At 45.9% G+C, this 23,144-nt stretch overlaps 2 protein-coding genes across 5 annotated transcripts in view; both read right to left on the reverse strand.

Moving 5' to 3' along the window:
* Il10rb (interleukin 10 receptor subunit beta) overlaps positions 1-1,909 on the reverse strand; it is a 22,456-nt gene extending 20,547 nt beyond the window's left edge. Inside the window, exons 1-2 of one of the 4 annotated variants that reach the window (XM_032900437.1) lie at positions 1,550-1,650; positions 662-785 (exon numbers count right to left, since the gene is read on the reverse strand). In XM_032900437.1, coding sequence (XP_032756328.1) covers positions 662-785; positions 1,550-1,619 — 194 coding nt within the window. In that variant the 5' untranslated portion in view covers positions 1,620-1,650. Of the gene's footprint in view, positions 1-661; positions 786-1,549; positions 1,651-1,782 lie in introns of those variants that run through there. The other 3 variants (XM_032900441.1, XM_032900440.1, XM_032900438.1) reach the window with 3 other exon arrangements.
* Positions 1,910-2,925: 1,016 nt separating this feature from the next.
* On the reverse strand, positions 2,926-22,871 carry Ifnar2 (interferon alpha and beta receptor subunit 2). Its single transcript, XM_032900442.1, has 9 exons — positions 22,698-22,871; positions 21,662-21,703; positions 20,439-20,562; positions 18,264-18,433; positions 15,278-15,444; positions 14,331-14,333; positions 13,496-13,649; positions 8,350-8,477; positions 2,926-4,486 (listed from the first exon to the last, which is right to left on the reverse strand). The coding sequence occupies exons 1-9, from the start codon at positions 22,750-22,752 to the stop codon at positions 3,779-3,781; spliced, it is 1,551 nt and encodes a 516-aa protein (XP_032756333.1). The 5' UTR covers positions 22,753-22,871; the 3' UTR covers positions 2,926-3,778.
* Positions 22,872-23,144: the final 273 nt, after the last annotated feature.

Below are 23,144 nucleotides of genomic sequence, written 5' to 3' on the forward strand. Positions count from 1 at the left end.
ATGGCCTGTCTGTCTGCCCACATATCTGAGTCACCGAGAGGTCAGGTGTGCTGGCTCATGGGCCTTGGGTCTCCTGCTGCTACTGGTGTGATACCTGGCATCCAGCCTCTGGGCAATATGGACAGGCTGCCAAGGGAAGGCTAGTCTGTACCCTTCACCAATATGGGGACTTGGAGACAGGCAGGACAAGCAGAGGCCCTGCAGTGGTGGTAGCAGATTCCAGAATGTTCTAGGAGGCCCGCAGTGGAGGGTAGATGGTACGAAGCAAGTGCCTTCCTGTTGTGCACCCCCCCCCATTTGCACACTGTTGACTTTTACAACACAAGCTCTATAACTGGGAATGACAGTTGTACCTGCTTTCCTCTTTGAATACTCCTGTTTGCAGCCAGCCTGGGCTACATAGGGATTTCTATGCTACTACCCTGGGTAACACAGTAGGCATATCAAGACTTGGAGTTAGAAGGAGGGCCGAGACTGGTGACTACAATAACTCTCTTCAGAGACAGAACAGAGGGCTAACAGGATGGCTTCCCTGGATTGTTACAGCCGTGCAGGTGGAAGTAGCCAGACTCTTCCCCCCACCCCCAACCCCCCGTGCCCCGAGATCCAGGCCAGGCTCACCATTCTCTGGTACCAGCTTGCAAACAGCCACTAGACCCACCTTTCATATTGAGCTGTGAAAGTCAGGTTCTCTTTGGGGAAAGCAGGTACCTCCCACTGTAGAATGTTCTTGAAATTAACTGAATTCATTCTGACATTCTCAGGAGGTGGAATCATTCCTAGAGCTGAAAAAGATAAGGAGAAGGGGACAGATAGCAATGTTTTTTCAAAAACAAAACAAAACAACAACAAAACAGAAACTAAACCAACCCCCCCCCCAAAAAAAGGTTTTATTTGAAGCAATAATGAGAAGAATTTCTGTCTGAAGCCCCTGGAACCCTGGTTGGAGTTGGGTTAGGGGACCTGGGAATCTTGTGTCAGCAGCAGACTGGATCCTTAATGGAGCCTCAAGAAGGGTTGTCAGGGAGACCTTTGGATGAGTGAGCCTGAGGTCGCATAGAAGGCAGCTTTTGGGCTAAGGGCAGAAATTACTTATTACGTTTTGAGGTAGGATATTCTAAACCACTTATGACCCAACTATTGCCAACAGAGACAGACCAAGTGTGGTAATAATTATTCAACACCTGGGAAGCTTGGGCTCAGGAAGAGGAGAACCAGTCGGGGAATCCCTAGAGCGCAGCCAATGGAAAGCCAGTCTGGGCGCGCACTGCGTTGAAGAGTCCCCAGAAACTCTCTGGGGAACTGAGGGGCAGAATTCAGATTTTAGGGTGTGGACCTGTGAAAAGGAAGGTGTGGGTGAAGGGGAGCTAACGCTACAGAGGACAGGGGAGAGGAAAGGAGTCGAGGCTAGGGAGGACTCTGGTGTGTGTCCCTAAGGTCCGGACAGTCACCGCGGGGTGCTCAGAAATTGTTTTCAGTTAGAACTTCGCCGGGCGGGGGAAGGGAGAGGGCGCTGTCAACAACTCTACCCGCACCCCGCTTAGTTTACCGTCTAGACAGCCTGGAACAGGCTGCATGCTAGGGGGGTAGTCCACCCAGGATCTAGCCAGTGGCAGCATAACGCCGTGAGTGTGCACCGTGGCGAGGGGTTCCCTTCCTGGTGCTGGGTGCCGCGTTCGGTCCCTTTCCGGGAGCCCATGGGTCGAGACTTGGGGACGCCCCGCCTCCGAGTTCCCAAGCCTGCGAGCCTGCCTGCCCGGGGCCCCTGCCCGCCGACCTCACCTGGCACCAGGAGGAATCCTCCCAGCCAGCCCGCCACGCTCGGCGCCCAAGCCATGGCCCCGTGCGGCAGCCCCGCGGCTGCTCGCGCCCTTCCCGGAACCTCCGCCGGGCGGCCAGGCCACTCCCCTTCGGCTCCCTCCGCCCGCAGCCACACCAGGGACCGGGGCCCGGAGGGCGGCCTCAAGCTAAGCGCACTAAGAAGCCATCCTGGGTTACAGTATTGTCCCCTCGCCCCACTAGGGTTTCTCTCCCCTCCAGTGTTTCCCTCTGTTTCTCTTCCTTGGTGGGTGGGTGTTGAAACACTCACTGTCTTTCTACATAGCTGAGACTAGCCCGGAATTGAAGCGATCCTCCTGCCTCAGCTTTCCTGCTGTTGGGCAGTTGCTTTTCTTTGGATCACTCAGTGTTCCCTGTTTTTCCCCCACGGAAGCATCACTTCTCCAAAGTCTTGTCTCCCAGGTTTTAGTGCCCCTCCCCACCCGAAGGACATGGCAAAAGGCCAGTTTGTTCATTTCTTGGTAGCTTGCTTCTTGCATAAGACTGCTGAGAAAGGTTTAATTTCCTCTTCCTAAAAGGACCAGGTGGTGAGGTGGGAAACCCCACAGTAGGTCGGTTGACTACATGTTGAGACATATCTAAGTCAGAACAAGCCACGTGAGTCGGAGGGGACCCTCCCGGCAGCCCACGGCAGATTTAGAGAAAGCTAGTACAATCTTGAAATGGCAGCAGCAGAACCACAAATACGCTGTAGAAAGCATTCTAGGAGAGAAATGACTCAAAAAGACTAGAGGCTTGTATGAAAAGTACTTTTGTATTACTCTCTGACAATTTCAAACATCGTATAAAATTTAAAAGAAAAAAAAAACCCAACTAAGTGTAAGCATTAAAAAGCCAACTCCCAGCAGCTATGCTTAAAAGAAAAGCGCTGGGAAGGATAGTGGTATTCAGAGGGCAGAGAAATGGTCGCTGTGTCAGGGAGACCTCTGGATGAGTGAGACTGAGGTCGCATAGAGGGCAGCTTTGAGAGCCTCCTTCCTTAACCTCTGAGCCATCTCTCCAGCCCCTCAGTTCCACAAGGGTTTTTTTTTTTTTTTTTTTTTTTGAATGCTTTACGTGGGTAATCTATAGGAGATTAGATTACGTGGGTAATCTATAGGAAGCTTTGGAGCCAGGATCAGCTCCTCTGAGTAGAAACATGTGAGAGACACTTGGGGTTTGGGGTAAGAAGAGAAATATGGGAGGGTCCTACACCCTTCATCAACCTGGGCTCACCACCTCCCCTTGAGTCTCGATGATGGAGATTACCTGCTCAACCCCTTTATCCATAAATTAAGAAACTGAAGGTCGAAGAGGTGAATCGGGAAAAACCTTAAAATATGGCCATGAGATTCCTCTCTCTGAGGCACTTGTCAGATTCTAGGATCCTTCACGAGGCTCCTCCCTCTCCTCACTTAAACTGTAAGGGTTTTATGGGTGGCTGTGAATGAATTTCTGAGTGAAGGAGACAGATCTTGACATCTGGGAAGTGCCCAGACATCGGGGGCTCAAACCTTGCCAGCTCAGGATGCCCTACCTCCTCCCCTTCTGCCCCACTTCAGGTTCAATCCTGGAATCTTGCTGAACACTTCATGACCAGTTTTTCTTTCCTTTTCTCTTCCCCAATTTAATCATTTCCTAGAAACAACACAGGGATGGGAGACCTTGGCTGCCTCTTAAAACCACAGAACACTGTTCCTTTGGAAGCATAATACAAACCACCTTAGTGCATTAGGGGAAAGGGGGTGGGCAGGTCACACTCATGACCTTATGACCCATGTAAACAATCCTGATGCCCGAATTGGTAATCTGCATAGAGAAGGGCATCCAGCAAGAACCAAGAGGGCTGTGACATTCTCTAGTCCCTCCCTCACAGACACCTGGAGAGCACAAGGTATGGAGTCAGGCTGTGAACAGAACCCTGTAGGTGCCCAGCTCCAGCCAAAGAACTGCTTTGGAGTCATCTCATGATGTAGCCGTCCCCTGCATCAGTATCGGAATCTGAGGTGTCTGTTTTTTCAGATGACTCATCTTCAGTCCATAGACCCTGGGAAGAGAAGCTAGGGTCGGGCAGCTGTGTCCTGTCACCTCCAGCTATCTGAAGGTCTGACTCTGTCCTGTGGGGACCCTCATCTAGGAGGACCGTATCTTCTGTGAGAGATATGGTTTCTGAGGCATCTTCATCGTGGAGAGCTCTTAGAAACACAGAGTTTAAGTTCACATTGAAGATAACTCTGTCCCCAGGCGCATCCATGGAGCTGTTGTCCTCCCCAGGGAAGGAGTCGTCCTTGAGCACACTCTTTCTTCTCTCATAGGGGCCACTGGGGTCTTCTATAGGCCCTGCCTTGACCTCTGTGGGGAGTTGTGGCTCAGCTCCAGCCCCTGCCCTAGCTTCATCAGATTCCTCAGCACCTGAATCTTCTTCATGAGGGGGTTCCTCAGGGTTGGGTGAAACGTCAGAGGTTTGTGGTAGAGGCTTGCCCATCAGTCCATGCATGGTATAGCCAGTGACACTTGTTTTGGGGACCTCTTCGTCACTGTCACTGCCATCCCCATAGTCGTAATTCCACAGTCTCTTCTTCGTGTTTTTGGGAATGACTTCCAGCCAGTCGATGGCTTCTGAAGGTGGCCACTCAGGGAATATCCAGGTTAAAAAGTTACGGAAGTTCTAGAGAGAAAGGGAGAGTGGGGGGAGACAAAAGGGAGGGAGAGAAAAAGTCTTTCATTTGTATTAGCTCTTCAACAACAACAACAAAACCCTTAGTATTCACTGTGAAGTAATGTGGGTACAAGAGATATCCATGTCTATGTGTGATAACACTCATGTATGATAACACCCATGTATAGTAACACCCATGTTTAATAACACATGTATAGTAACATCCATCTGTAATAACAAAAGCTGATGGTTGTCTGGCACTCGCTAGGCACTGCTGCATTTCATTATATGACCCTCCAAACCCAAGGATGCTAGGTCCTGTGTATAAAATGTCACAGCACTTGCATGTCACCTCTGTACACCCTCCTGCATGCTTTCTATCACCTCCAGATTGCTGATAGTACTCAATGTGATATAGATGCTGTGTAAATGAAACACCTTACAGTACTCAATGTGATATAGATGTTGTGTAAACGAAACACCTTACAGTACTCAATGCGATATAGATGCGATGTTAATGAGACACTTCATGTCTTAGGGAATACTGCCAAGAAAGTCCATTTAGATACTCAGTCTATGGTTGGATGAAGTCTGTGGATGCAAGCTATTTCCTAAATCCCTTTGCCCTCAGAAGTGCTTTATGGAGCAGGCTTGTTTTATTTTCTTGCTCTGTCCTGTGTGTGTTTGAGTATAAGTGTGTGTGTGTGTGTGTATGTGTGTGTGTGTGTGTGTGTGTGTGTCTGTGTCTGTGTCTGTGTGTGTGAGTGTTATATGTCTGTGTGTGCTGGGGACTAAACTTGGTCTCTTGCATGCTAAGCACACTCCATGCCACTGGACACCACACCTCCACACCCAGTTTACTATGTATTGAACTGTGTGTGGTATGAGGTAGAGCGGGATCCCATGATTCCTTAGTACAGATAACACTATCACCTGCCATCAAGGTTCCTCACCAGTTCCCGGGCAGTTTGCACAGTCGCTGTTTCTGGGTTCCTCTGTGGATGGGATTTTGTTACCCTTTTCAGTAAGCTTATTACATTTATTCCTTAAATTAGGAAAATAATTTGCTGCTTCTGTAATTGTACGAATTCTAGGGCTATTGAAAATGATACTCCATTCCTATAAATATAAAAATCAGGAAAATAACCTATGCTACTAGTAATCCGGACCAATCATGGTGAGCATTGATGCTTTGGAAGGTGGCAAGAGAGGATTCTGGGATAGCTGACTGTGTTTTCTTTCTTGGTCTGGTCTTAAGTTGTTCGGGGTTGGGCAAAATTCAGTGAGCATTCCACAGGTGGTTTGTGTAGTTTATTCCCAAGGCTGAAAATGGCATTACCATGATTTTTTAATTAAACACAATAATTTAAGTATGCAATTACCTTGCTAACCCAGTTTTTAAAAAAAAATCTGAGGTGATCTCATTGTGTAGCCTTGGCTGTCCCAGCACTTACTCTGTAGAACAGATTATTGAGACTAAAATTTAGATCCAGAGTAAAATGAGCTTAATAATATTGTTTATAAATTATTACTGTCCACCTAGCTCTTCAAACAGAGCCACTTGGGAGCCTTGTTCCACATGCCAGCCCTTGGAATACATCACCATTCAATAGCAAGTCAACAGGTATTTGTTAAATGCAAAACAGTAACCATTTAAACACATTATTAGCATGTTTAAGATGCTGAGCTCAATTCCTCAAACTGATCAACAAATGTATCTACAAGTACACTAGGCTTAGAGTATCATATTTTCCAACTTCTGGAGGATTTTCTTAAATGGAGAGCAACAATTTTTAACAGAGAATTAGTAGGCAGACTTCAAATTACACTAGAACAAAGTGTCTAAAACTCTACTGGCTGTGGGGGGACAGTTGCTTACACGGCTGCTGAGAGAAGAGTGAGGCAGGTGAGCAACACCAGAAAGCAAAGTATTTCTACTTGAAACATTGTTACAAATGCAACATGGGAGTTGGGGCAGTAGGATAGAGAAAAATGACAAAGGGAAAGGCAGCTGAGTCAAGACACAGGAAGGGTAGAAAGTTGTAGGATCAATAGTCAGACTCTATAAGGGCTCTGAGCTCTAAGCGGAAGCACAGAAGAAAGGTAAGGAAATGGTTTCTTTGGAATTAACGAGAGTCACAGGTGAGAACGACTGTGATCCACTATCATGTATGGTGCAGGGAACAAAGCACAGTCAGCTCGGTGTGACATAAGACAAGCCTACAGTGGGGATATGGTCCATTGAAGTAATCTAAAACCAATAGATGACCTGCACAATGACTTCCACTGTACTACTCCGAGTTGGAATGAGAGAAAGAGAAAAGAGAATTGATCCAAATACCATGCAGCTGGGAAGAAACAGTGTCTGGGTAATAATGTAACTGCATGAAGGTTACATGTGATAGGTGTAGGGCTACAAAGGCTCTGTCAGTAAGCTGCACAAGTATAATTCCCATGGGTCCAGTAGCCTAAATCTGCAGGGCCGGATAGAGGTATGTGGAGCCGTGAAGCTCTTTGGTCAGTCAGCCTAGCTGAACTGATGGCCTCCAGGTTCAGTCAGAGACCTAGTTTAAAAAGATAAAGGGGGGTAAACCCACCCTTAAGGCTCAGAGAACATTGTAGAAGAGAGAGTAGAAAGATTCCAAGAGCCAGAGGTTCAGGGAATTTGCTGTGAGATTGTGTCTTCTAGGAATGTCACAGGTTACATCCATAAAGTCCCACCAACGTTAGTGGCTAAACACGTCAGGAGCACTGACAACAATGGACAGGCAAATGTGGACTGGGGTCTGGGAAGGCAGGGAGGCTTCAACCCTTACACAAAGAAGGCAACCATGGAATACCTGAAGTCACAGTGGGAAAATAAATCAGTCTTCCCAGGGAAGCCCACACCAGTTGGTTGTCCAATACCAAATGGTCAGGCCCAACGACCTGAATAAAAGTAACACTGTAAACACTGAGCAGGTTGTACTTATGCATTTAGGAATATGTATGTATGTAATAGTAATTAATGAAAAAGGGTTTGAAGGAAGAGAGGGGAGTCTGTGGGAGGGAAGGAGGGGAAGGAGGAAATGACATCATTACACTAAGAGAAGCAATCATTAGCTTATTTTTGAGAAAGCATATATGCAGTTGAATAGAAAAAGATCAAATAAAACATGTTTTACTCATGTTAAAAACAAACAAACAACCAAAACACAAGCAAATAGAGTGGGAAGGACTGGCAAGGTTGCCTAGGGTAAAAGCGGTTGATGCAAGGTTGTCCATCTGAGCTCCACCCCAGACCCATAGCACAGAGAGAGCCGACTCCTCCTTAAAGTTGCCCTGACCTCACCGGATGCCCTGAAAGGTGCTTCCTCCCCAGTCATAAAGAAATGCTTGTAGCTAAGTTTTGTTTTCTTTTAAGAAGGAGGAAGTTGGGTGGCTAGCAGGGGGTATGGGAGGAGTTTGGATCCAGGAAAGAACATGATTAAAGATATTGTATGAAACTGTCAAAGACTGAGTTAAAAAAAATAAAATTAAAATGAGCTGGAGAGTCGCTGGGAAAGACACCTAAAGTCAGCATTTGACTTCCACATAATGAACACATGAACAAATACCTACCATAGAGGGAAAGAGAGGGAAGAGGGAGGAGAGGGAGAGTTCACTTGCACAAGAGCGCGGAGAGAGAGAATAGGCAGACAATATAAAATGTCAAATACATTTGGGACTTGCAGGGACAACAAAGAATCTAAGATGACCAAATTGATTGATGCTGTTGAAAGAAGAGATTTTTTTTCCCTGAAAACATATTATGTCTGTAACAAAAAATATTTTAAATTAATAAAAAATATTTTAAATTAAAATAAAAAAATAAAGACAGAAGAACTACATACCAAGGCATTGGGGAATTTGTCTTTTAAGCATATGTAGCCAATCTGTTTCAGCATTATGACGGTGCTCACAAAAGCCATCACTATCAAGCACGCAATAAATATTCCCACTTTGGCAGACTCTGATAATCCTGTTAACGAAAAGATAAAGGACTTTATTCAAAAGAAATGCAACACACGGTCATGGGTGGGGTGCACTCACAGTGGTCTGGTGACAGAAGTCAATGGCAGAGGAGTCCAAAGTTTAGAAAAAAATTCGCTAAATACCAAAGAATGGGAGCTAATCTAAATGCATATTTTTAAGCAAACTAGATTTAGATTTTCCAAGTTTAAAAAAAAAAAACTTCATGTTCTATAGTTGCCATAGAGCAGTTGCTGGCTGTCTGCAGTCCTTTAAATTTTTTTTCTTTGGCTGCTATATAAATTTTAACAATTGAATCTAGACAGAAGCAGAAAAACCACACTAGCCACAAATGCCTGTGGGTACTTGACATCTTTTGAAAGGGGAAGGAATACATAATTAGCGCAGTAAGGACCCGAGGATTGGTGGCTGGCACTGGTTTTGGAGCCCAGTCTCGTGCCCATGAAGGACGGATGAATGCTGGAGCACTCCCGTCTGGGCAAGGTCTGGGATCAGGCCTAGGCTTGGGGGCACAGCTTTCAGACACTAACTCTTTACACACTTCCTAAGAAGGGAAAGGCAAACCCAAGGAACCCGGGGTGAGGCACTGGCATGACACGGGAATTCTGACTCACACATGACTCATGGGTCTACCCCAACTTTCCAGAGTCTACACGGAGCAGTGCAATCAACTCCACAGACACGCTACGAAGCACATCATTCTGATAGCAGCTCGCTAGAGCCATGCTTCTCAAGCGGCCATTCTGCCGTCAGTCTGAGTCTTAGGACTTGAAGCATTTGTGCGTAATTTAAATAACCATCTCTCTCAGGCTGTGGCTGATTATTCATGTATGCTATCATTGTAGATCGTCTTCCTGAAAGAGGGGTTAGATCATCTCATATTGGGAAGGGCAGACCAGATTTGTATCTTCAAACCTTGGCCTTGGATGCCTCTTGCCTTTCTTTGGAGCCCTGGGCAGCAAGGACAGTGTTTTATGGCTGTTCCTCTCTGTAAGAGAATATTCTTCCCTGCCAGTCCCTCTGGGTGAGAGCCACTTGGATGATTGCAGTGCCTGGAGTCACCCAGATCCCCCCACTTTGTGGCATACCCACGTTCCTTTTAGATCCTAAGTCAGATCTGCTACTTTTAAGTCAGATCTGGTGCTTTTAAGGCCACCAACGTCATCTAGAGTCTTCCAGCCACTCTGATCTTAATGAGAACCAATCTTCCTTTGCTCACTGCACTCCTGAAGGCCACTCCAGGTCAACATTGCCCCAGGCAGGCCCTCAGTGAGCCCTGGCTGACCCCAACATATGGAATGCCCTCTCTCGCTCCTAGGATGGTCTTGCCTACAGAAGCAAGGTTGCAAACCCCAGCTCAACTCAGACAGGCTCACAGTTCCGAGGTTTAGGTGTCCACAACGAGCTTTCCTGGGAGGAAGACCAGGGTGATGTCAGAGATCCCTTTCTATGCCTTTTCTTTGGAGACTGCCTTCCATCTTGCTCAGAGCCAGCTGCTTAGCAATTGTCTCCCAGTATCTGACCATTGCTTCCGAGGTCACTGTCCTCTGTCTCCTTTCCTCTTAAGGTTCTCTGTGCTCCCAGGAGACTCACATGAGTAGCCCCGGATAATCTATCTCCATTCTGAATTTATTAGGAGCCACCAAGCCTCTCTGGCTACAGGAGGTAGCACGTTGACATATCTAGGGTCAAGACACAGGTATCTTTACGTGTCTGTTATTCTGTCTACCACACCTCCCTTGGGCCCTCATTCAGGAAGTACCCCTCCTCCTGGTCTTGCTGTAGGTGTCCTGTGAGCCACGGATGCTCTGGCCTATACTAACTGCTAAGTGTGAGTTGCTTCTTAAGCAACTTTGGCCAAGGCAAAGTTGCTCCCACCTGGAGCCCTTGGGATTGGGCCGATTAGCTGAGGGCGCCCACACAGATTCCCCACAGGGTTCATGAGGTTTATTAAGAGCCAATGTATGGATTTATAGATTATCTAGGGGAAGGTGCCTTGCCATCCGTCTGTGACTGTTGCCTTAAGAGTCAATACCGGTTGCTATCCACCAAGCTGCATGTAACATGACCTTTGGTTTTACTGGTTAAGGGGAGTTCAGACAGTAGCTGGGTGGTGAGAGTTGAAGAGTAATAGAAAAAGTAACAGTGAGCTGTCTTCATCTGTTTGATTTCTGAGTGCCCGACAGGAGAAAAACCCAACTATTCGGGAAGCTGGAGTTCCCTGCCCCTCAAATGTCTCGGTTAGTGACAGAAGAAGGGAGGCCAACAGCGTGCAAAAGGGCACATTAACACTAGACAACCCGTGAAAAGAGCTCACAGCATGCTATGGCAAAGACCATGTCTTAACGGGTGGGGCCTGGGTATAGGAGGGAAGGTCAACCTCCATAGAATGGCTAACTGCTTGGTCAGCGCCCCTGGGTCACAGCAAACCTTCCTCTGTGGTCCTACTAACTTGAACTTATTTCTAATTACATTTATTTGTGTACGCTGTGCCACAGTGTGGAGGTCACAAGGCAGCCTTGTGGAGTCCATCTTCTTCTCACACTATGTAAACTCTGAGGATCAGCACCCTTAGCCACTGAGCCATCTGGTCAACCTGTACTCGAATCATTATTGCTTGTGGGAGTTTAATCTAGGCACAGGGCTTCAAACTTCATGAAGCTGAGTGACAGCAGTCTGTTTGCTGTTTATAACAAGCACCATTTGGGGTCTGCTAGGGTTGGAATATGTCTCTTGCAGTTAGCATCCTCCGAGAAGTTTCTGAGAGGTGGGATGCTTAGGCAGGAGGCGCTGCCCTCATGCATGGAGTAATGCTGTCATTATGGGAATGGGAGAGATACTGCGCATGTGGCACTGGCATAAAACAGCTTGAGTGCAGTGTCTCTTACAATGGCCCAGCCTCCAATACTAGGAGAAATAAATATCTCTTTTTTATATAGTTATGCACTTGAGCATTCCACTATAGTAGCAGAAAAGGGACTGAGATAGCAACTGTATCTGATTCTTTTCTAATGAATTGGGCCCTGGGGAGCAGCGGGACAGCCTTAAGCTGAGGGCTGATCTGTAGAGAAAGTAACTGCTACAATCGGGGAGGTGTAGTTCCTTCTAGTCTCACTCTCCTGACCTTAGGAGATTAAGTCTTATGCTGTAGCTAATGACTTGGCTAGTCCCAGGTATCTGTGGACATGGGGACTTGATGCTCTTCCTGTCCAGTGAATTTACTGAGGTTCTTGGGAGGATGACTCAGGCTGACTCTATGGACGAAGCTTGAACCCTTCCGTCCCTTGTCCCATCTACCTCTTCGCCTTCATCCAGATAGTTCCGTAAGTCTATGCTCTCCTGAGCTCTGTGAAGCACTTCATCAAATGATTGGACCTGAGAGAAATCTGGGGGAGCTTTTGATTTTATAGCCAAGTTGGACCATATGGTCTGAAAACCATAAACTTGTGGCTAGCATCTGAATTTGGGGATGTCTTTTGGAACCAGGTCTGGGTCCAGTCTGCTCTGATTTTGAGTAATGGGTTAGAAATGACCTGAAGTATTTGCACTTGGAGTCAAGAGTTCTGGTGTTTGCCATGCCAGTATTGATTTGTTTGGGGCTTGTGTTAACAGTTTTGTAAGAGCTATACCCTACAGAGACTGAAACACAAGTTAATCTAAGGTTGGCCCTTACTATCCGTCTGTGTATCTTTTGACTTTGAGAAACACAAGTCAGTGAGGACACACTGCTTTAGTGCCAGGCCCTATGCAGTGTAGCGTGCTGAATCCCACAATAGCTAAGTCATTTTTAACAGTGACCTTGGCAACATTGTGGCAGACTGTCTAACAGAAGAAATGTAAGGCGATAGGATTTACTTTGGCTCACCATTTCAGAGAGTCCATCCTGGCAGGAGAGGAGGGGTGGTGGAGTTCAGTTAGATGGCTGGAGTGGGTTCTGGAAGCTGTGCGAGTGGTGGATGAGAAGGCAGAGAGCATGCCGTACAGCAGGAACCAGGGGTAGGTCTGACCCTCAAAGGCTAGCCCTGTTCCCAAGTCAAAGGCTAGCCCTGTTTCCGGTGACCTACTTTACTCCAGTGTTTCCAGAAAGACCCCTATTGGTGCCATTAGCTGGAGGTCAAGAGCTCAAATTACGAGCCCATCTGTGGAGGACATTTATAATTTGAATCATCTCTTGATTTCCTTGCTGATCCAAACAATTTTACTCTGATGAATGATGGTGTTTAGAAGCCTGTCTTTGGGGCTGAGGATTTTAGAAATCCATCTTAGAAGAGGAGCTTCAAAGCCTTTCTCTTTTAGAGAGGCTGCTGGAGAGCTAGTGATTGAGAAAATGGGGAGGGTACCTCGACTCAAGTGGCCTCCATTTCCTTCTTTTCTTTCCCAAGGCAGGGTCTTGCTGTGTAACCCAGGCTGGCTCGAAACTCAAAACACAGCCTCAAACTTATGATGATCCTGCCTCTCCTTCCGAGGGGTAGAGCACGGGCATGCGACACCACACCCAGGTTCCCTTGTACTGGCCGCAGGGTTTCTCAGATAAAGAAAGGTTGGGGTCACAGTGTTGGCTGTTTTGGGGTGTCTCTGTAACAAGAAGGCTTTTTGACATCGCCAGTGGCTATCTCCTCTCTACGAATAAGGCATAACCAATGCTCTTAGGACTCACACTCATGGCCACAGTTTCCACACTGTGCCCTCCCTGGCTTTTAATGCCAGGACTTCAAGCAACTTCTAATTTTCTAGTCCTTGGCGCAAGCTATGGCCAAAGGGCACACAGTGCTGATTTCACCCAGATCCCTTTAAGTAAAAGTGCTACAGGGGTCTGATCTAAGGCAGGTATTTGATTTTTCTTTTGGCAGGACAAGACATCAGAGACGGACCCATGGGAACAGCTCAGTGATGTGCATTTATTGGAAGAAGTACATTTAGTGTACCAGAACTTGAGTTTTTTTTTTTTTTTCTTTCAGCAAGTTTTCCATCAAAACAACAGTGCAAATTTTAAAAGCCTAACCATACCTGATTCCTGGTCAGGCTGAAGGACGGTGCATTTTAAGGGAGATTTTAAAGATGTACCATCAAAATAAACAGACACACAGTAGTTTGTCTTTGGAAGTAAGTCTCTAAGGACATACGTGAAGTTCCCAGTGACATTATTCATTTGGGGCTTGTGCTGTAAAAAGAAAACACACACACACACACACACACAAATACACACACACACACACACACACACAGAGAGAGAGAGAGAGAGAGAGAGAGAGAGAGAGAGAGAGAGAGAGAGAGAGAGAGAGATCAGTTAAGACTTTGGTGAGAGGTTAGCCCTAAAGGTTCTACTTTTCAAATCTTACATAGGTTTTAAAGTGTCACAGGCTTAGCAAGGTTTATGTCACTAGAAGCAAGCAATTTATCGCCAAACCTCACGTTCACACATATATATGTGCATGTATTTTTAAACCATGGCATCTGCCCTATCGGATCTATTTTATGGATGAGAAGAAAAAGTCCAAAAGGGGAATGAAGGTTTCTGTGACGTCATTGCCACAATATTATCATCTTTCCGTAGCTGATAAGATGATTGAGACGAGCTTGGGTCATCAGAGTGGAGCCCCATGAATAAACCCTGGTGGCTCACAGAGAGAAATACATCTGAGCACATACATGCATGCTCCCTGTTCTCCTCACATCAGCCTTTGATGCCTCGGGACTCCGTCAGTGGGAGGGCCATCCGTGGATGTCATCTCTCAGCCTTGACTCCAGAGGCCACAGTCAAAACAACCAGGGCATCTTTCTCTATGCTCTCAAAATCCCACTAAGTCTCTAGGGCAAGCACCCGATAGTCCCTAACTGTCACTTTCTCCAGCACATTTCGTCTGCATGTGGACATGCTTGTCATCCCTCCTATCTCAGAAGCCCCCTCCTTCAGGCTCACCTTCCAGAGCGGCGGCTGCTGCCCATCCAACCAGGCTTTGCCCATGACTCACCAAAGGCACTCTTATTAAAAGACTGTCTTTTAACTCCAGACCCGGGAGCTGTGGTGCCTGCCACTGTCTCCTTCCGAATGCCACACTGGCATCTCACATTTAACGTATCCTAACTGAAGTTCATCCGGACTCCTCATTGTCTCAGTTAAAAGCAACTGTAAGGGGCTGTGGCCATAAGGCTTCTCTACCACACGGTAGAGTCCACATATGAAATACATGTGGCTCTGGGAGGTTACAGCACCAACAACTGGTCCAGGACATTCCCACCTGCTGCCTGGGTTACACCAACGGCCTCTTTTATTTCATGATTTAATTTGACTTAAAGATCAATTTGCTTTAAAAAAAAAGAAGATGTCTCTGTCTACAGTTTTCATCCTATGGTGGTGTTGTCCTAATAAACACACAGTCAGTCTAAAATGCTGCGATTCATGGTTTGAACATAAAGAAGCATGGATGAAATACAACAGTAAATGATACAGCTCCTTTCCCCTTTTCTTCCCTCTCTCAGTCTCTTTTCTCTCTCTCTCTTCTCTGTCTCTGCATCTCTCTTCTCTCCGTCTCTGTACCTCTCCTCTCTCTGTCTCTGTATCTCTCTCCTCTCTCTGTCTCCTTTCTCTCTTTTCTGTATCTCTTCTCTTCTCTCTCTCTCATCCCCCCCCCCCAATGTCTGGTGCTGAATACAGTAGCAAGCACTCTACCACTGAACTAGTCCTCTAACATAGCCCTTCCCTGGCTTTACACAGTTCTTGAAAAGGAAGTGAAATGTATCCACTGCCAGCTACATATTGTTTCCCTCCGAACACGAGGGACCACTTACTATCCTAATGCTGTCCTCTGTCTGTTCCTCGATGACGATGGATGTAGACTCCAGTCTTTTCCATAAGCTTTCCCCGAATAGCTTGTAAGTGGCAGGTGGAAACTCCATCATCACGTTTATGTGGTCCTTAAAGCCAATAATCTTAAATTCTGGTGGCTCTAGAAGAACTGTGGAAGACAGACACTCTTCATAAGAAAGAGAAATGAGTAACAGTCTTTACTTCTTACAGTATGTTCATTGTGTCCTGTTGTCAGACACAGTGCCATTTCTTTTAAAGGAAGGCTAATTCTGTCTGAATGGGCTTCTAATTCTAGGTGTATAGCGCTGTTTGGATTTACTGTTGAAAAACGGAGAACAATTTGATTTGTTAGCATTCCAATGGCACTGACTTGAGATGGATGTCAACAGCCTTCCCAATTCTCACGCTGTATTGTAGATACGAAACTTAAAATGACTTATTTTCATAATTCGACATGAATTAATAATAATAATAATAATAATAATAATAATAATAATAATAATAACAACAAAAACTGTGGAAAATGCAGGCAGGGGATTTTCTTTGAGGTTAATCAACTTTTCTATGCTAATGTATATAAATATGTACATATTTATCTGTATTAACAGGGTATGTAAATAGTTATATATGCACATGTATGTTCACAAACATGTACACACTGAAATTAAGTCCTTCTAGCCCACAATGTTTTTTATAACTTCACTTAACTACTTTAAAAAACAAAATAAAATAGGTTTCCCTGTAGGCTGGCCTTGAACTCACAATCGATTACAAGCACGTGCCACTATGGCTGACTCACTTAACTATATGACACAAACATGCCAATACACGCTTATCTACCTTGAGGGTTAAAAACCATGTATCATGGGTTAGATTTTGGCACAACCTACAATCTCACTTTTATTTTCTTCTGTTGGATGAGTTTGCTTGTTTTCTAAGGAATCTCAGAGGGAAACAGAAAGAACAACACAGGACACAGACTGGATGTGGCCCAAAAGTCTAAAGTGTTTCTCCTCTGGCCTTCATGGAGTTTTACTGACTCCCTACTCACATCATATCCTCCCATGCTGAATATAAACCCTGTGTTATTGTGACTCCGACAGAATCTATGTGCCATTTGGTGCTTCTGGACCTCAGTCTCTGCATTTGTCTTTAGCCATTTCTTCTCCTTAAAAAAAGTGTTTTAAAAAAAAATTAAAATTATGTGTATGTGTGCATGTTTGTGGGGAATAGGAAGAAGTAAGTGCAGTTGCCTGCAATGGCCAGAAGAGGGCAGAAGATTCCCTGAGGCTGGAGTTACAGGTGGTTGTGAGCTGCCCCACTTAGATGCTGGGAACCAAACTCAGAGCCTCTGGGAAACACCGCGTATTCTTAACTGCAGTGCCGTCTCTCCAGTCCTCTTGGTCATATCTTTATAAGAATTTTTTTTTAAGTTTGTTTATTTAATGTATGAGTGCTCTGTTGCATACGCATCCGCCTGCCTGAAGAAAGCATCAGATCCCCCTACAGATGGTTGCAAGCCACCATGTGGTTGCTGGGAATTGAACTCAGGACCTCTGGAAAAGCAGTCAGTGCTCTTAACCCCTGAGCCATCTCTCCAGCCCCAAGAAATTATTAAAGAGGAATTCTGAGTTACATGCTAAAGGTTTTATGTTTTATCTTCTCTCTATTTGATGGAAATACATCTACTATTTAAGGTAGATAGACATTTAAATATCTTTTATATTACGTTAAAAATTTTTTTTTACATTTTTAATTTATTTTGTTTTGTGTGTGAGTATGTGTGTGCGTGTGGGCCACTGTGTCACTGCACGTGTGTGAAAGTCAGGGATCAGCTCTCTCTCAACCCCATGGGTTCAGGGGACTGAACTCAGGTCATCAGGCTTGGTGGCAAGTGCCTTTACCCACTGAGCCATCTTGCTGGCTTATGTTACTTTAAAAGGAAACAATACAAAGAGAAACACAGCACAACACATTGTTCGGTCTGTTCAGAAGAACTATGTCAAAGCACGATGCCTGCACTGTTTTTCCTAATCCTGGGGGTTTGTTTGTTTGTTTAGCACAGCGTCTTGCTATGTAGTCTTGGAGGGCTTCCTGTTTTCTGTGGTCAACCTTAGGCTGAGCTCACATCGCAGTACTCCTCCTGTGTCAGGTATGCACCACCACATCTGGTGATCTTGGGTTTTCGTATCCTTTTCATATTTAGGACTTGGATCATGAAGACTACTCATTACTTTAATATATATTCTTTATCATGATCTGTGAACTGGGCTTCGACTTCTTTTCCTGTGAGTGCAGTGTACAGATGCGAATGTTGATCCAAAGCCTACACAACCCTGGATGACCTCATAAGACTGATTCATGGCCTGGTCATGCTTGACCCACTGTCATCCCTTTCCCAAGTACATATGAGTGTGCACGCCGGCTGTTCCGTAACAGTGTGCTGAAACCAAAAACCAGTGGAAACCAGTTATAAATTTAGACACTGAGAATGCGGTGTTGCTGGAACCATGAGCACAAGTGCTTAGGGAATAACCTCTAGACACAGGGGGAGACAGAAGGGTTGCCCCACTCCTGGGTTGCACTTGCCCTGTGAGCTGAGTGCCCTTGGTGTTCACATATATAGCCTTCTTGGCTTACAGTCTCAGAGGGTGGGCAGGAAGATACTGGCCTGAAGAGAAGCAACAGCATAGAAAGAACCATGCAAAGTCTCCTTCTGCTTCTGCCAGGCTGTAAAGCAGACAGCAGAACGACCATTACCACTGAAAACCTGCCTTATACATGCATCAAACAAAGATCTGAGAAGTCCAGGTTATGGACCCATTTTCTAGGTCAGAAAGCTGAGGCTCTGGGCAACCAAGTGGCTACACAAGGTAGGACAAGGAATCAGACCAGCTCTCCAGCCAAACACCCTCCTCTTTTGCAGCAAACCACTGATGAGATTGAGAGACACAGAGATCCACTCACCATCTGTGGGCCAGACGTAGTCTGAGCAGCGGCACACCGTTGAGTCCCCTCTGTGCACTACAATGATGGGGACATAGGTTTCCCGGCCCTCCAACCACTCGTCAGTCACATCACATAATGGCTCCGTGATATCTGTACAGTTCTCGACCTTCTTCAGGTCTTCAGCTTTGCTTTGGAGGGGAAAAGATTGGAGAAGGAAAGATGAGCATGTGTGTCATGTGATCCATTTCTTGTGCCTCACCCCTCACTCCTTTTATGATCGCTAAAAGAAATGGTTTGCAGGCCTTAGCCCAGATGGCCCACAATCACTTCATTCTAAAACTGAACACGTTATACTTCGCACACACCCCACCCCCTTCTTCTAATCTCTTCTGGATGTTTTTCCCTTAAGGGTTCATCCCCAATTGTGACGTTATACTTTTATTGTTTAATGGATGGAATGAACGAACGAACGAATGAATGCATGCATGCATGAATGAATGAATGCATGAATACATGCATGTATGAATGAATGCATGAATGAATGAATGCATGTATGATGAATGAATGAATGCATGAATGAATGAACGAATGAATGCATGAATGAATGAACAAACGAACCCTGGGTTTGGGCTTTCTGGGCTTAGGCCCCAGACCTCCCTCCCACTCTAGGATAATTAGCAGAGCTTTCTCTGAGATGTGTCTCTGGCTAAAGGCCAGATAGTCTTGCATCTTAAGTCAGAACTGTGTTCATTTAGGGACATCAGGGACATCTGATTCACCAAACTTGGGGAGGTAAGGGAGTGTGTTGGCTAGTTCCAACTGTGAACAGGAGCTTGGGAAGAGAACCTAGGGTTGAAGAGTTATCTAGATGGAGCTCACCTGTGGGCATGGCTGCAGGTGACTATCTTGTTTGTTGACTGGGGTTGGAAGACTCACCCTGCGGACAGCTGGCAGCAGTCCATAGATTGGACATCAGACTGTGTGGATACGGAACGCTAGCCGGGTGATTTGCTTGGTGGGAGCAATCAGGGAGCCAGACATTTATCCTCCCTGCTCCAGACTGAGGTGATGTCTGAAATTCCTGCCTTGAGTTCCCTCGACAATGGACTGTGAACCATAATCCAAATAAACCCCTTTCTTTCCCAAGTTCCTTTTGGCCAGAGTATTTTATCACACCAACATAGATGAAATCAGAATGGGTAAGTTAATGATATGTGATCATCAGGCAGTGGAAAAGTAAGACTTAGCAGGAGAAAGGGAAAGATATAGGACACCCTTGCTCTCTCTTGGCCAGCCTAATGATCAGAGGTCTGACATATAATAGAAAGGAATGTTTTGGGGTTCAGGGCTTATAGACACAGTCTTTCCAAACAGCTACTGAGCAAAGCAAGGACTTGGGAGAGCCACTGTTGTTTGCGGGCAGTGAAAGACCAAGATGGTCTCCACCAATTCCACACTTACACCTATAGCAATGCTGAGGTGGAGACAAAACTCTGGGCTAAATATTAGGCTTGTCAGTGGCCTGAGCTCATCAAGCAGGGCTTTCTGGAGTATATAACATGTCTAACTATCAATATGGTCAAGAGACCTGGAGCCTGATGAAAAGCAGGTCTTTTGAATGCTAGAGTGACCGAGGAGTGGGAGTCACTGTGCAAACTGCCGACTGCCAGGCTTTGGCTTTTAAACACAAGCCTTGTCCCCCCAACCCCACCCCAATAGCTTTGGGTTACAGGAGAATTTAAATTAAGAACTAAGAAAGGATAGGTGTTTTGACTTTAGCCTTTTATGAACTGGAAAACAAAGAACAAAGAACCAAGCTGGAAAGATGGCTGACTTAGTAAAGTGGACCTGAGTTTGAACCCCACACAGAAAGAAGGCAGGGAAGCCTGCACTGTGACCCCAGCCTTGGAGGGCCAGACTATAGGGCTCGTGGGCCAGCTAACTTAGCAAAAGTCTCAAGCCCAGTGATCGAGAGTGTGTCAAAAAAATAAGGCAGAGAGTGTCACCCAGTGTCAACCTCTGGCCTCTGCACACTCACACATGATCCCTTACACATAGACATCCCTCCAAAACGTATAAATTAGCTTAAAAAACTCTGGGATGGGAAATATGTTTATTGAGAGGAGAAATCATGTACTAGGAAGAGAGGTGGCCTCCTCAGTAAGAGAGAAAGAGAAGCTCGTGCCGACTGACCTCATGATCGTGTACCAGAGTGTGTAGTTGGTTGGTGGGCTGGACTGGCTTTGTAATTCCCAGGATAAAATCAGTCGGAAATGTCGTAATATCAGGTTTATAGTGCAAGGTTCATCTGGATACTCTAGAAAGAACAGGAGGTAAAAAGAAGAAACAATGAGGTTTGGAACTCAGGATTACTCTCCCCTTAGGAGCTCAGATGAGCTCAGTCTCTTGGGCAAGCCCTTGTGAAAGCATTCTGGCATCTAGACCGTGCAGGAAGGAAATCTTCTGGACGTGGGAAATGAAATAGTTCAGTTAATTAGTGACAACTTATTGTCAGGGCAGAAAAGCTAACGAACAGGAAGCCCGCACCCTGTAACCACTGGACAAAGGGTTTCTCCAATTGTCATCGACTGTTAGAATTCAGAGAACCAAAATAATCAAGCTGGCTTTGGACCAGGGGTGCTCTTCTACTCTCCTGTTCCTTCTCTCTTCTCTGCACTGGCCTGCAAACTGCTCTCCCACCCCCCCCTCTCCCCCTCCCTCCCTCCCTCCCCCCTCTCCCCTCCCTCCCTCCCCCCTCTCCCCCTTCCTCCATCTCCCCTCTCCCTCCCCCTCCCCCATTCTTCCCAGTGTCCCTCCTCTTCTCTCTCCTCTTTCCCTTTTTCTTTCCCCCTCCCCACTCCCCCCTCTCCTTTCCCCTCCCCTCCCTCCCTCCCCTCCGTCCCTTCCTTCCTTCTTCCTACTGTCCCTCTTCCTCTCTCTTCTCTACACTCTCTCTTTTCTCTCTCCCTCCCTCCCTCCTGAGGTCTCTTCCCTCACTCCTTCCCCCTCCCCCTCCGTCCCTCCCCAGTCTCAAATCCACTGCACTTTTATTCCCCTGCTCATACAAAGGAGAAAGAATTTCAGTTAGAGAAATTTATTTTCCTTTACCTGAAACCAATATGTAGAAGATTAGACATGAAAGAGAAATTAGTCTGTCTCTTCATTCTTTTATTAATGAGACTAAAAGCTTTGGTTCCTCCTAGTGATCACTAGTGGTTTTCTGGGTTTTCTCTTTTCCCCTCTATGATAGTTTGTGACACAAATAATGAAAAACCCTCTGCTCTTCAGCCTAGAAAGGACTCCAATAAACTGGCCAGCGTATCTGGGGTCAGAAATCACACTTCCCCCTTTCCTCTCTGTTAGCCAGACACTTTGACTCTTACATCAAATTTAGTCAAGCTCAGAACAGTTCTTACCTTCAAAAGCAAACGATGAGTTAGACTGTAGGCTCACACACACTAGGAGGAAGCAAAACAGATTACAACAAGGTTTGTTCTGGGCCCGGACTATCAACATTACTCTAAGTGTAAGGCTCTTTGACATACACATGCTACTTAATGTTGAGATTTTCTCGTGCTAACACAGATACTGCGGAGAACATGGGTGCTCTTGGCTAACATGGTTTGGCCGACACATGTGTGATCTGAAGGTGGCATTTGGGGCAGACGTAAAGTGAGACCTCTGAGACTTGACACAAAGAGCAGGGGTCGGATGGGTTGAGGGAGTGTCTGAGAAGCAGCTGTATGACACATTTCCTAGAGTATAAATAAGCATGCTGATAATTAATACATTTGAAGTAAAGATATCTAACAAGAACAGCAGGCGAAGAGAGGGTATTTGAGATTGGAATTAGTGAGTGCTGTCCCCTTGGAGTAGGTACGGGCAAGAGGGGTCATTTATTTCCCGATCTTGCAATGACTTACAGGGAGTGGGTGGGGCACATTATCCATGTATACCTACACTGAGACATTTGTCATACTCCTGGATCCCCTAAAGTCAATGCATGGAAGAGATGACATTGTGGAATTAAAGCAGTTAAGAGGGAGGAGAAGAAAGGATATGAAGAAATCCAACTGTAGAAAAGATGAGGGCTAAAAAGAAAGGAAATACATAAATTGAAGTTTAGGGATCGATTTTCAATTTAGTCTCCATGGGGAGAGATAAGGGACGGTCACCTTCTAAGCCCCACTGTGGGTGAGATTCAGGGTATGTGGAGCAGCTGCCCTTTGAATTATAAATGAGGTAGTCTCCGGAGTATGAGTGTAGTTGGTAGCATTCTGATTTAGCTAAAATCGAGGGGCAGACAGACGCCCATGGATGCCTGATGCTGGCCTCGCTGATCTGGGTCCTCCAGATATGGACATCGATTTGCTGCTCCACACCAGGGCTCTCTGTGATGACAGGGACACAGGCTTTCTCCTCTAACAGCTGTGCTGAAAAAGCAGCACTTACCCACAAGATACAAGCTAAGGAGACCAACGGCAGAGCCGGTGCCCTTTGAAAGCATCCTGCTCAGTCTGGAAGTTCTTTTCTGCTCTCACACCTGAAAGAGATCAATATTGAGGCGATCAAAACTCAGAAGTACCCAATTAAATCACACTATATATGATGTACATATATATGCTAGTGAGAGATGAGTAGGAATTAGCCAGATTTAGCTGCAGATGTTGCCCCGTTGTAGCCCTGGATTGGTTACAATTGCAGTTAAACTTGCAGGAGCTTAGTGTGAGAGTGCACATCTGTCCTCTAAGCAGAGAGGCGGGGAAGGATCAGACGTTCAAGGTCATCCTCAGCTACATATCGAGTTAGAAGGAGGAGCCACTCTGCCTTTAAAAAAATTTTAAAAAGTAGCCAAATTCCTGGTTCCAGTCCTTCCTTATTCCTTGGGACTTTCTCAGC

Source organism: Rattus rattus, chromosome 4 (genome assembly GCF_011064425.1).
Source record: "Rattus rattus isolate New Zealand chromosome 4, Rrattus_CSIRO_v1, whole genome shotgun sequence".
Lineage (NCBI taxonomy): Eukaryota > Metazoa > Chordata > Mammalia > Rodentia > Muridae > Rattus > Rattus rattus.

What these genes read in the sequence shown, in the direction of transcription:
- Ifnar2 (XM_032900442.1), bottom strand. Translation starts at nt 22,752, where the DNA reads ATGCTTTCAAAGGGCACCGGCTCTGCCGTTGGTCTCCTTAGCTTGTAT. An exon ending in CCTTAGCTTGTATCTTGTGG is followed by an intron (nt 21,704 to 22,697) that starts GTAAGTGCTGCT and finishes GCTTCCTCCTAG; the next exon opens with TGTGTGTGAGCCTACAGTCT. An exon ending in CTCATCGTTTGCTTTTGAAG is followed by an intron (nt 20,563 to 21,661) that starts GTAAGAACTGTT and finishes TGTTCTTTCTAG; the next exon opens with AGTATCCAGATGAACCTTGC.